We start from the raw sequence: 14,942 nt of genomic DNA on the forward strand, positions 1-14,942 counted from the left end.
GCAGTAATCATTGCCTCAGACTTTTGGGGACGTGGTGGTGAAGTTCAGCTTCAGAATTGTACGTTTTATGTTTCCAGTGATGCTCCACTGCAAATACTAATTGTGAGAGAGTCAAACCTCCAATTAAATCTGCATTTAAATGCTTGTTTTATTGGCTCAGCGTGGCCTGTGGAGGTGGATGATCTGCGTGGAGAAAGCCGACCCCAGCTCCATCACACCACACAGCAGCCCACAGCTTCAGCACACTACCAGCAAGGTACAACACAGTACACAAGACAAACACTTTCACTGATCATATTTAAGGTTTTTAATATGAAAAGAATTGGTTTAAAAGATCAATAATAAGTGTAATGTCTTCCATAGGTTATAGACCAAGACATTCAAAGAGAGGAAGGTATCAGCTTGCACCGAGGTGAGCTCCATCCACCCATCAATCCATTCATCCATCCACCCATCAATCCATTCATCCATCCATCCATCTATCCACCCATCCATCCATCTATCCACCCATCCAATCCAATCCAATCCATCCACCTAATCCAGTCCAATCCATCCACCCACCCATCCATCCAATCCACCCATACATCCATCCGATCAATCCAATCCATCCACCCACCCATCTATCTCTCCCATCCAATCCCATACATCCATTCATCCAATCCACCCATACATCCATCCAATCCGATCCAATCCCATCCACCCACCCATCCATCCATCCACCCACCCATCCATCCATCCATCCATCCATCCACCCACCCATCCATCCATCCACCCATCCATCCACCCATCCATCCACCCATCCATCCATCCATCCATCCACCCACCCATCCATCGATCCATCCATCCACCCACCCATCCATCGATCCATCCATCCACCCACCCACCCACCCACCCATCCATCTATCCATCCACCCACCCATCTATTCATCCATCTATCTATCTATCTATCCATCCATCCATCCACTCCACCCATACACATCCATCCAATCCGAATCCAATCCCATCCACCCAACCACCCACCCATCCATCCATCCACCCACCCATCCACCCACCCATCCATCCATCCATCCATCCATCCATCCATCCATCCATCCATCCACCCACCCATCCATCGATCCATCCATCCACCCACCCACCCACCCATCCATCCATCTATCCATCCACCCACCCATCTATCCATCCATCTATCTATCTATCCATTCATCCATCCATCCGTCCACTCCACCCATACATACATCCATCCATCCAATCCGATCCAATCCAATCCATCCACCCACCCACCCACCCATCCATTCATTCATCCATCCACCCACCCACCCATCCATCCATCGATCGATCCATCCATCCACACACCCACCCACCACTCCATCCATCCATCCATCCATCCATCCATCCATCCATCCATCCAATCCAATCAAATCCATCCATCCATCCATCCACCCACCCATCCAATCCCATCCCATCCAATCCCATCCATCCATCCATCCATCCATCGTTTGGTGATGTATCTAGTAGTAGAATTAGCAATCTACTTCTAATCTGTAGTGATATTTTTTTCTCTTTATTTTGTTATAGATGGCCAAAGTCTCAAAACACAGACTGATGAAAAAAATTACTCTTGTGGAAACAATTGTCCCCAACAGAGCAAAGCACTAATAAACTGCATTCTAAGATTCGAATGTTCATGATATGGACGCCTTCATTTAGACTTTGCCCTTTTGTTTTGACCTCAGATGATTAGTGACAGATTTATTTGCAGTATTTGTGCATCACTCAACTTAAAAACATGAAATAGTCCATGATTGTGCAGTTTTTGGGCAGGGATAAGCCTGTGTTATGGCTGAACACAGAATCTGTGTTCAGTGATATCCTGAAAAGCCCTCAGAATTATATCTTATAGTGAGATTACAGTCTTTTTTCTTTTCCATGGGGATGATATGAATCAGTGACCAAAATGGAAGCTTCCTAAACTGTGTGCCAAACCCATTCATTCAGCTCAGACCCTAATTAGTATCAGATGATCTCTTACCTTTCAACTGCTGGTTTGACGTTGACTCCAGTTGTTCGCAGTAAAAAATGTTTTTTTGTCTCCCTCAACACATTTCGATTCTAGATTTTCAAGCAGCCATTCTTTAAAAAATTGGTAATAATAATGTGTGTCATAGCGTTGAAAGACGCGGTTAATGTGATCCAAAGCAGCTGGATGGAGAGATGTTTGGACAGAATCGTGGTTTTGGCATATCGTGACCAAAATGCTCCCACTTTAACCTCATATTTTGTTGATAGTCTGTTTCATGACCATCGAGCCTGTATGTTCTAGTATTGCATACTTTTTGTTTGCTCGTGCACTATTTTATGTCATGCAAACATTAAAAACAACCTGAAATATTACAAGTATTACATGTTTGTTCAAGAGCAGGTTGTTTGAATTTTCATCTTTAGCCAAGCTTAAAGGACACATTCTGATTTTTTTATGTTTTTGAAGAAACCTAGGCTAAGGCTACATTTATTTGATCAAAATACACTAATACTGTGAAATGTTACAATTCAAAATTGTTTTCTATGTTCATATATTTTAAAATGTAATGTATTGAAGGATCAAGTGACAGTGAAGACTGCAGTAGTGGTAACTTCTTTCAAAAAATCTTAATTATCCCAGTTTTAAATGGTTGAAACTCATTTCAGGATAAAAAATCAGTTAATTTATTTATTACGGTAGTGATAATGAGCTGTTTTCTCTTTGCCCACAAGGCTGTGAATCAGTCCCTCTGCTAGGTCTTGTTAAACATCCCGGAGCGGAAATAGGATATGGAGAAAGTTCCATAGCTTAAGTGGTCAAAGCACACCTCTTCCCCTTATCTACAGAGTATGAAAGCCACAGGAATGAAAAACAGTGCTAAACAAACACATGACTTGGCGAGGAATGGCTAGAGCATATAGGCACAGCAGGAAATAGAGGCGACAGATTTATTCATGCAAAAACAAGAGCAGATTGACGAACCTTTGGCAGTTGAAAAGACTCAAGTGTTTGGAATTGACAGTAGGAGATCATTGAACATTGAAAAGCATGAAACTATTATTGCAGTCCATTTGGAAATCACATAGAAGTCTGAAAGGAAGAGAACAATGGAACTGAGATGGTGCTGTGGGAAGTACGAAATATGAACAGTAACTCGTAATAAAAATTGTGACGTTATTATATTCATTTCACAATTAGCTCTTTCAAAATCCATCCATACAGTTCTAAAATAAAACGAAGAGTGTCAATAGTACTTTCAATAGCAATAGAGCACAAGCCAAACCAACATTATAAGCTTATATACAGAGGTAGTTTAAATTGTAGGAATATTTCACAATAAAACAGTTTTTACTATATTTTTGATCAAATAAATGCCCCAACCCCAAACTTTTGAATATATATTTATATTGTGAATATCACTTTTGTATACACACACATTTCTAAACAGAGATGGCTGGTCGTTGTTCAGTTCTTTTGTTATTATTTTCTTTTCCATGGCTCTATTGAATAAGTTTATATGTTTTCTTTATGAAGAAAACGAGTATTTATTTATTTTGTCCCACCCGGAACCCAACTGTTGCACTTCAATGGATAGGGCTGGCATGTTTCTTATGCAAATGTCGCATTGAATGAGTTATTTTTAAGTGTATAGAATCATTTCCTGCGCGGCGTTTCGCTTTGATTCTAAATCTGTTTGCTCAGACTGCCCCGTCCTGGCACGGCCCGGGTGCCGATTGTGCATCCAGCCCTTTTTTTAAACTAAATAAATAAAACCACCAGATTAGCAACACTACAACACATTGTCCTTTTCATCTGTTTAATTATAGCATATGTTTGAATGTGTGCACTACTGGTAAATATAGCCTGTATTCTGATGGCAGTGTGGTCACAGCTCAGAGCTAGCGTGAGGGTGGGCGGCAGTCAGCGTTTGTTCTGCGTCAGGAACTGGAGGGTGGAGGTGGGGACACACGCTGCCACAAGAAGCCAGACTTTGGCACGCTGTCATCACTGTTTCCTTCACAGAGCACGAGAGAGACGGAGGGAGGGAAAGCAGGCATGATGGAGCCGACAATTATCTGGCGCTCGCATATTCTTTTTCTCCTTGTGAAGTTGAGGACAGGAGGGGCTGCTCTTTAAGAGTTTGGGGTCTCTACTGGGAAAAGATGTCTCGGGTGTGACGGAGGAGAGAGATTGTGGGCATTTTTTGGGAAAAAATTGTAGTTCCCAAAAAAACAGCAACCACAGTAACACTCTACTTCCAATGACCTATAATAGGTCGATTCTGCTCTGTGTGCGAGTAATAAAATGATTCAGTGTTTAATGCTGCAATTATTTGTTTTGGCGTCCCGAGCGCAGTTAGCCAAACGTCAGCCATCCTCAAAACTAGATTTTTTGTAATGCACTTTAATAAAGTGCTAGATTCCGCATTTTTGGTACTATACCGTTCAGTAGCACCTCATTGCAGTGCACGAGATCCAGGGGACGTAGTTGAATCCAGATTTAAGGGGTGGAGATGGGTAGGATTAGGGGTGGGGTTAGGGATCCGGGGGTGGAGATGGGTAGGATTGGGGGTGGGGTTTGGGATCAGGTGGTGGAGATAGGTAGGATTAGGGGTGGGGTTAGGGATCACGTGGCGGAGATGGGTAGGATTAGGGGTGGGGTTAGGGATCACGTGGCGGAGATGGGTAGGATTGGGGTGGGGTTAGGGATCACGTGGCGGAGATGGGTAGGATTAGGGGTGGGGTTAGGGATCACGTGGCGGAGATGGGTAGGATTGGGGTGGGGTTAGGGATCAGGTGGCGGAGAAAGGTAGGATTAGGGGTGGGGTTTGGGATCAGGTGGCAGAGATGGGTAGGATTAGAGGTGGGATTAGGGATCAGGTGGCGGAGATGGGTAGGATTGGGGGAGGGGTTGGGGATCAGGGGGTGGAGAAAGGTAGGATTAGGGGTGGGGTTAGGGATCAAGTGGCGGAGATGGGTAGGATTAGGGGTGGGGTTTGGGATCAGGTGGCAGAGATGGGTAGGATTAGAGGTGGGATTAGGGATCAGGTGGCGGAGATGGGTAGGATTGGGGGAGGGGTTGGGGATCAGGGGGTGGAGAAAGGTAGGATTAGGGGTGGGGTTAGGGATCAAGTGGCGGAGATGGGTAGGATTAGGGGTGGCGTTACGGATCAGGTGGTGGAGAAAGGTAGGATTAGGGGTGGGGTTTGGGATCAGGTGGCGGAGATGGGTAGAATTAGGGGTGGGGTTAGGGATCACGTGGCGGAGATGGGTAGGATTGGGGGTGGGGTTAGGGATCAGGGAGCAGAGATGGGTAGGTTTAGGTATATGGAAGGTGGGAGGAGTTGGATCTGGATCCAACTCCTCCCCTTGGATTACGTGTTCTGCAATGAGAGCCATCTCATACCGTTTGGTACTACTTTACTACTTATCCTAACAGAAACCACTTGGGCATTGCACTGTTGTTTTGTAACTCTCTCAGACGATCAGGATGTTTGTTTATTTGTCTGATTGGCTACTGTAATAAAGTTTGGAAATGTTATTGAATGTGAAACAAAGTTAAATGTTCAGGAAAGGAGGAAGCAGGAACCTATGTTCAACATAACTAATAATAAAATAAACATAAACAACGAAACAAAAGTAAAGCGGTAGCCCCACACGGGTGACTGTCAAATAGACTTGTCCACACTAATACGTTCTCGTTTGACAAGGTATCTTGTTGTCTCCGATTTGGCCTTCCGTCTACACTGAGACGGTGTTTTTATTAATGAAACGCTCTCCGAAGTGGATACATTTGAAAATGTTGTTTTCGTGTTGTAGTGTGGACCGTGAAAACGATGACGCATGTGATGTATATTGTACCACTAGAGCTAGTCCCTCGCATATGTGCTATAAAGTTTCACACAGTGGCTAAAATGTTACTTTACACTCTTCATATTACAGTCCTGCTAAGATTACTGATAATGTACTCACATTTGCTGTCCAGCAACAAAACATGAGAGCAGTTGCGTTTTAGACCAAACATATAATGGTGAGTGAGTGCGACCAGTACGGAATGGTGAGATATTTTGTTAAAAAATAAAATTATCCTGCCAGAAGAATTGCGAGAAATGTCTGTATCATCTCAGTGAGCTTTTGTTCGTATGCATAGGTGAATTTAGCACTCTACGACGTTTCAGCGTGGATGAGAAACTTTTGGAAAATGCTAGTATGGACGGAGAGTGGTTTTAAACCAAAACACCGTTTTCAAATATATCTGGATTAATGTAGATGTAACCTAAAACAAAACACCAATGAAAAAGTCCAGGCCTAGTCTTCTTTTATCCTTCACTGCCGTCACTCCTCCTTTTCTCCTTCCGGAGTTCCTCCATGGGACTTAAGGCCGGTGTGTCGCACAGAGGTGACTCGCTCCTTTCCCACTTCATATTTTTGTGGACACTGCTAAAAAAAAAAATAAAAAAATTCAGGATTATTTTATGAATATAATGTTGAAGTAAACCGCATTAATTTGAAATACAATTTTTTGTAACAATGTAAAAGTCTTTTCTGTCAGGTTTTAACTATTTAATGTGCCCTTGTTATAAAAAGTATTATAAACATTTGAAAGGTAGTTTATAACAAGTGTATGTCTTATGACACCCTAAATCTTTTGTTTTGACTCAGTTTGATTTGGGGAGCCAGAAAAGCCCACATATTGCTTGATAATGGTGCTGGTAATGATGATAATTATAGATTGCTGGATCTGTTTTCTATAATAATCAACCTTCCGCGACTTGACTTTTGGTCAAAACACAAAGTCGTTCTATAGTTAAAAATGACCCACTGTCAATGTCTCGGAAAACCTGTAATTGCTTCCTGACCGAAATAAAAACGGCCAGCATCAGATAGTGTGTTATGATTAACTGTGGAGATTTATCTCTCCTTCGAGACCACTGCTTAAAATGCACAAAATGGTTTTGCATGATTCTAAAAATACTGGAGTGAACTGAATACATATTTAGCCACTGATATTTACAGCAGTAGCTCTGAATAGAGACCTGTAAAACTCAGGAACTAGAATTGTATGTGGACTCTCACCAAGATTCAAACCAACAAAAGAAAAATAGACAACTACTGAAAAAAATAACTCGGCGCCTTGGGCTTGTTAGTTTTTTTGTTTTTGGAATGTGCAGTTCACATGAGTAATGCTTAAAAACTTTCACAGAACTTAGTTTCTGTTCTAATATACACTCACTTAAAGAATTATTAGGAACACGCCTTCAGAACTGCCTTAATGGCATTGATTCAACAAGGTGCTGAAAGCATTCTTTAGAAATGTTGGCCCATATTGATAGGAAATATTTCTTGCAGTTGATGGAGATTTGTGGGATGCACATCCAGGGCATGAAGCTCCCGTTCCACCACATCCCAAAGATGCTCTATTGGGTTGAGATCTGGTGACTGTGGGGGCCATTTTAGTACAGTGAACTCATTGTCATGTTCAAGAAACCAATTTGAAATGATTCCAGCTTTGTGACATGGTGCATTATCCTGCTGGAAGTAGGCATCAGAGGATGGACATAAAGGGATGGACATGAACAGAAACAATGCTCAGGGAGGCCGTGGCATTTAAACAATGTCCAATTGGCTCTAAGGGGCCTAAAGTGTGCCAAGAAAACATCCCCCACACCATTACACCACCACCACCACCAGCCTGCACAGTGGTAACAAGGCATGATGGATCCATGTTCTCATGCTGTTTACACCAAATTCTGACTCTACCATCTGAATGTCTCAACAGAAATCGAGACTCATCAGACCAGGCAACATTTTTCCAGTCTTCAACTGTCCAATTTTGGTGAGCTCTTGCAAATTGTCGCCTCTTTTTCCTATTTGTGGTGGAGATGAGTGGTACCCGGTGGGGTCTTCTGCTGTTGTAGCCCATCCGCCTCAAGGTTGTGTGTGTTGTGTCTTCACAAATGCTTTGCTGCATACCTCGGTTGTAACGAGTGGTTATTTCAGTCAAAGTTGCTCTTCTATCAGCTTGAATCAGTCGGCCCATTCTCCTCTGACCTCTAGCATCAACAAGGCATTTTCGCCCACAGGACTGCCGCATACTGGATGTTTTTCCCTTTTCACACCATTCTTTGTAAACCCTAGAAATGGTTGTGTGTGAAAATCCCAGTAACTGAGCAGATTGTGAAATACTCGCACCAACAACCATGCCACGCTCTCAAAATTGCTTAAATCACCTTTCTTTCCCATTCTGACATTCAGTTTGGAGTTCAGGAGATTGTCTTGACCAGGACCACACCCCTAAATGCATTGAAGCAACTGCCATGTGATTGCCATGTGATAACTGAATTATTGAGAAATTGAACAGGTGTTCCTAATAATCCTTTAGGTGAGTGTATAACTGATATAGACATGTTAGTGTAGAGAATATGGAAGTAAAAAAGTTACTGTGATTTCTACTTTATTAAAAATGTAAATGTACATTTATAATTCATTTTATAACATAATTATGTTTTTGCCAATATACCGTCCAATACTGATCCTACTGAACTCTTGCTACAGTAGAAAGTGCGGTCACATTCAAACAAGAAGATATTTAGAGAAATGTATCAGTGTTTTGTTTAGTTCTTTTGTCTGTAAAATGGCAACTGAAACCAACCAACCTTCTTCAGAATATATTTGTGTGTGTGTGTGTGTGTGTGTGTGTTCAACATAGGAAGGAAAACAGGATTGGAACGGCATGAAGGTGAGTAAATGATGACAGACTTTTCACTTTTGGGTGTAATATCCCTTTAAGAACGTCGCATATAGGGTTTAGATGTCATTGATTCAAAACTTTGGGGTTAGTATGAATCCCTCATCGTTTCTCCGCAGTGACCTGTTGTTGACTGTGGAGGCTTGTCGAGTCACGACATGCAGAATCATCCCCACCTCCACAGAAGTGGCATTAAACCTCTCGAGGAGAACAAGAGAGCTGTATATCAGTCATTGAGAACGGTCCCAGACCCCCAAGTGAAATACGGCCCTTCCGCCTAGCTTGGTTAAGTAAAGTGTGTGGAGAAATGCGAGGGACTCTTAGTAATTTGCCTTTAAAGAGATTTTGCGCTGCTATTCACCGCTTCAGGCTAATCTCTCTTTGTGATACGTAACAATGCGGTGCCAAATGAGGAGGAAATGTCAGGTTATGTTTCAGAGCCGGCCTCCTTCCCACCCTCCATCTGTAGTAATGGCCTCGGCTCATTGGAACATATGTTGCCTGTTGCACACACACCATCTGTTCACCTCGACTGATGAAGTGATCCTGTTGCCACGGCGATCAGGCCATTCAGTGAACGGACCCTGGAAAGAGTTTCCTTTTCCCCCTCTTCATGTGTGTGTGTGTGTGTGTGTGCGCAGAGGAACACGTCGCACTACAAGGTCATGTAAAGGTTTGTTGTTGTTGACCTGTGTGTTTTGCGCCGATCGAACTGACCCCTCTTGAGTCAGTGACGACTGCGAGCAGCACTTGAGGCAACCAAACAAACATCCGCAACATTTTGCAACAGTCGCTTTTATTTTGCATTTTTTTTAAATGATTTGGTGCGATGATGTCATGTAGGAGTTTTGAGATGTACTGGGAGAACTTGTACTGTACTGGTTATTATTATTACTGTAAAAGACTTATGGGAACGCTTTAAAAAGTCATTTTTTGCTCACCCTCATGTCGTTCCAACTCTCGGTTAAGTACGTTCTTCTAATAAAGAAGAATGTTTCAACTGGTTTTGTCCGTCTGTTTAAAGTCACAACATTTACCCCCTTGACTCTCGTTGTTTTGAGAAAAAAAAACATTGAGACATTTTTTCAAAATAACTTATTTTGTGTCTTATGAGTGTGAGTAACTATACCTTTCACCTGAACATGTTCTGGTAAATATATTGGAGAACAGTCAGTTTTGTATAATTAGGGCCCGAGCTCCGACCCTATTGTTTTTGCTCTGTTTATTATTATTATTCTTCTCTTAAAAGAATTACTTTTTAGAGGCCTCATGAAACTTTGCACAAGCTTGAAACTTTGCACACGCTTCAGAAGTGGTGAAAATTTACGTGTAATACTGTTTTCAAAATTGGCTGGGGCAAATTCTTTAAATTATAGCCTCCACATTTTGCCCCGGCTCTACGTTTTACGTACAGGTATGAAATTTGGTACATATATGTAATGACCCAATACCTACAAAAAGGTCTCTTGGAGCATAGCCCTAAACACAACAGGAAGTCATCTATTTTGAACTTCCTCCTAGATTTTGTGCATTTTTCGTAATTTCCTGATTTTGTACTTTAACAAACTCCTCCTACAGTTTTGATCGGATCCTCTTCGAATTTGGTAATCTTAAGGCCTTTGCGATGTTAAATTGCGAAGATCTTGAGTTTTCGTCGAAGGGTGTGCCCTTGGCGGCCTGACAAATGTACACCCAATTTCAGCCTTTTGGTGATTTGTGCATGAATATGTCATATAGTTCAATATTGCTTGCAGTTCCGATGTTGCTTGGCGAACACAGACAGCCTGCAGTAACTCAGGCATACAATGTCCGATCTGCCCCAAACTTCACGTTTGATAAGAGTCCTGTCCTGAACACATGACCATGCTCATATTTGGTTATAGCAATAGCGCCACCTGCTGGTAGCAGGAAGTGTGCAAATACAAATCCTTTGACAAAGTCCTCCTATATTTATTATCATTACATTCTTCCCACCGTGCTCTGTTTTCCTAAAACCGCCAGGTGGTGGCGGCACGGGTGCGAGGGCCCTTTTCATCACTGCTTGCAGCTTTAATTTAAGTTGAAATGACTTGTACAGCCAATTTGAGTGTAATTAAAAAATGTAGGGAGCAAATCAATTTTTTAAGTTGAAAATGGCTGAAAATATTTCACAGCGTAAATATAATAATTATGTGAATGTTGGTCCCTAACTACCTTTAACTCTTAAGGCTGCTGCCATTTTGGTTGTTACATGACAATCAAGTGATGAAAAGTAAAAAACGTAAAAAAAAAAAATTGCGAGTTTCAGTTTGTCCAACAAGCATTAATGTTTTTTGCGTGTTGAAACCAAATAATTTCGCATAAGTAAATAATCTTGTTGAGCACTAAAATAATTATAAATGGGTGTTGCAAAATCAAAACATTTCATGTTTGTATACAAATTTGACGCACACATGAACGTCATAAATTCGCAATTCCAAGCAAACAAATTGTTAGCTGTTAGCACACCGGTCTCTGGAAGACTTAACTCTGCAATATCTTATTTATTTTAAATTCATTGTTTATAAAGTGATTTTATTCCAATCAAAAGAATCATAATTTCAACAAAATAGACCTTGTGACCAAGTATTGAAACAGTTTAATGCAAAATACAGTAAAAATCTACTTACGATTAATTGTGGCATACTTTTCAAGAATATTATATAACTTAATATAAGAAAGAATTTTCAATTATACAATCCAATTTGAAAAATAAATAATAATTAACAACATTTACCTTCATATATATTTACAAAACATTTTAATAAATGAAAAGGGAATCGCAATGGGCGTACTGATTCACAAAAATCAATCAAACTCTTAAAGGGACAGTTCACCCCAAAATAAAAATGTTGTCATCATTTACTCACCCTCATGTTGTTTCAAACCTGAATGAGTTTCTTTATTTGTAGAATATTTGTAACCAAACAGTTGATTTAGACCCATTGGCTTCCAAAACGTAATGATTTTCCTACTGTCAACCATTAATAGCGATACTAAAGCTTTACGAGCCTGCTGGGAAATGTTTCCAAAAGTTTATCAGATCTTCTTTTGTGTTAAACAGAAGAAAGAAACTCATACAGGGTTGGAACAACTGTCAAAATGTTCATTTTTGGGTCATTTTTAATGTCAAGTGAAAGTAAATAATGACATTTTCTGCTATAAATTGTAAATGTTATCATTCTCATGCCAATTTCCTACATAACCGAGTGACTTTTCTCGCAACAATCCGTGCTCAGTTTCTTCCCAGATAACAATTTCATCTGACTATTTATTATATTTCATGTCTATTTATTTGCTAAATAACATTGGCTTTATTTTGGGGGGATAATGACCAACTGACTGTGCAACGATCCTGCGAACAGTCAAAACAGTCCTCCAAGAAGTTCTCGTTCATCAGAGCGTCGTTCAGCATCTGTGGTGTTACTGCTTGAATTTTATGACCTCACTTTGCACTCCCAGGTGCATAGACCAACGGCCTACCATTGTAAAGAAAGCTGTCCTCAATGAGGAGCTCTTTGTAATGCTACTGTCTACAGCACAGACGCTGACGGTGTCTGATGACGCTACGCTACACAAACACACACAAAAGAGCCGAGAAAGAAGTCAGTGAGCTCTGAAACAGAACCTCAGTGACTTTACAACCCAACTGTATCTAACTGATAACATTCGGACAGCAGCGGCGCACACGTACGCGGGACTGTTGGAGGACCTGTTAGCCATATGTCAGACTTCAACCATTAATAGCCATACTAAAGCTGTACGAGCCTGCTGGGAAATGTTTTCAAACGTTTATCAGTATAATCAGGACTCAACGGCTCAACTGCAGTGGTTCTCTGAAATGGGAACGTGAGACTGTAAACAAGTTCTCTAGTTGTATTGCTTAACTCATTTTATCCAGTCATAGGGAACATGCTAACTGAAGACAGCTGTCTATGTTTCCATCCAAAGTTGTGAATTTAACTCAAAACATTTGCAAATAAAAAACCGGTTCCATCCCACGTGTTCAAGAGAACATTCTCTCCTCGGAAGTTGCCGCAAAAATATCTGTAGTAAAAATAGAAGTTGCTTGTGTCGACTTGCGTCTCGGCAGATGAAATGCAGTAAAAGCGTCATGTTCTCGTGCGTTCAGATGTTGGTGTTTGGGAACATGATCGTGTGAGACGCTTCTGGGAGGGAATCAAACCAAATGATTTTGATGACAGACTTTGGTTTAGACATTTCAGAACAACCAAACCAACATTTGAGATGCTGTGCGATGTGGTTGCACCATTGGTTAGTCTAGCTAGCCAAACACGTCCACCGTTGATGCAAAGTCTTGTGAGTTTTTGTTGCACATCAAGGGATCTATTCGGTAAATGTGTTTCCAATTTTATGCGCATGTCTTCTTATTCGATAAAAGCATTATGCGACTCAATTGAGCGCATGTGTGTTGAGCGTATTTTTGGAAAATCTTGCATCTTTTTTATGCAATATCCCATAATGCACATAAAAATTGGTGGATGGAAACATGGCTAATGACAGAAGTGGGACAAAAAGAAATGTTGGTTGACTTATAAATCGCATAATTACAGTAAACAATAGACAGCAACCGTGAAATTCTACCCGGAGCTGTTAACGTCCTCAGACTCGGATTTATGCGTTTCTATGAACACTATCAACGCCGAAACGAATCTGCAGCAGTCAGGTGGTACAACTAAAGCTCTGTAAGTTGTTTACGTTCATTAAAATTGTAATGTTATGTACTTTGAGACATGAGGTAGTTTAACGCCGTCTCTCGTGGCTCTTTTGTTTCATGTATTTTGAAAGAGGCGCTCTGATGGGACTGTGGGATCTTATGCTTTCAAAGCTAGCTCGCTATTGCTAGCCTCTCTGAAATTGCTTACCCTACATTTAATGGCCAAACAAATTGCATTAAAATAATAACAATAGCGAGGCTATGTTTACATGCAACCAAATAATCCAGCCCATTCTCATCCCAAGGCGTCATATACAACAATTTTGCCTAAGCGTAGACATCCAACGCACATGGCACCCTTTAGCATCAATATGAGACACAGATATATATAGGCCAGAAGGCGCCTTCTAGTGGTCTAACCCTAACCCTACCCCAGACCTAAACCTACCCATACTCTGTGCGTGTTATATTGAGGCTAAAGGGTGCCATGTGCGTTGGCTGTCTACGCTTTGGCAAAAGCGTCGTATATGACACCTTGGGATGAGAATGCGTTGAATAATCTGTTAGTAATCAGACTGAAAAGTAAATTCATGTAAACACCTAAATCGATCCAATTAAGCTTGATCTGAATTAAATTTTGATCGGATTTAAAGGAGACTCAAATACGAACTCAAATACAAACTCAAATTCGACTATTTTCTTAATCCGATTAAAAATAACTTGCACACATACTAGTGTTGTAGTACTCGAGACCACTTTTTAATGGTCTCGTCTCGGACTCGAACGCTTTTGGTCTCGGTTTTGTCTCGGCCTCGAACATTGAGGACTCTGGATTTTTTTTCAGGATCAGACAACCATAACTGTGAAAATATCACTAATTTGCCTGTATATTGACAATTTTTTGTTAACATCCTTTCTTTTATTGTGTGTAAAATGTACTGATTCAAATCCAAGCAATAACGTGACTGGTTGGTCATTGCTAATTATGTATTTTTGTTACCGCTGCCTGTCACCCATGTATTCATTTTCATGTATTGTTAAAAAAAAAGGCAGAGAAAAGTGAAGACTTGTTTTACATTCTGTACTAAATGATGAAAGTCACCAAGAAGTATTGAATAAAGATGGTTTATTTCAGCTTTGAGTGTTAAATATGTCTGTTTTTATGGGAATGTGGACCTTTCAGATCAATCTGTGAAGATTTCAGATCAATCTCTTTTGATCATGTTTCACATTTTACTGTGTCATGTAGTGTGGGGCGCTGGTCTTGGTCTTGTCTTGGTCTCGGCTCCTAAAGGTCTTGGTCTTGTCTCGTTCTCGATAAACTCTGGTCTTGGTCTTGTCTTGTCTTGGTCTCGGCCCCCTAAAAGTCTTGGTCTTGTCTCGGTCTCGATGAACTCTGGTCTTGGTCTTGTCTTGTCTTGGTCTCGGCCCCCTAAAAGTCTTGGTCTTGGTCTTGTCTCGGTCTCGATAAACTCTGGT

General features: G+C 41.0%; 1 protein-coding gene across 5 annotated transcripts in view; it reads left to right on the forward strand.

Moving 5' to 3' along the window:
* Positions 1–14,942, forward strand: part of fam120b (family with sequence similarity 120 member B) — an 80,556-nt gene that overhangs the window by 28,539 nt on the left and 37,075 nt on the right. For 2 of the 5 annotated variants that reach the window (XM_089117300.1, XM_089117304.1), the window contains exons 9-10: positions 161–256; positions 364–412. In XM_089117300.1, coding sequence (XP_088973426.1) covers positions 161–256; positions 364–412 — 145 coding nt within the window. Of the gene's footprint in view, positions 1–160; positions 257–363; positions 413–1,575; positions 2,395–8,728; positions 8,772–8,886; positions 14,592–14,942 lie in introns of those variants that run through there. The other 3 variants (XM_089117303.1, XM_089117302.1, XM_089117301.1) reach the window with 3 other exon arrangements.

Source organism: Pimephales promelas, chromosome 11, assembly GCF_988280905.1.
Source record: "Pimephales promelas chromosome 11, fPimPro1.hap1.1, whole genome shotgun sequence".
Taxonomy (NCBI): Eukaryota; Metazoa; Chordata; class Actinopteri; order Cypriniformes; family Leuciscidae; genus Pimephales; species Pimephales promelas.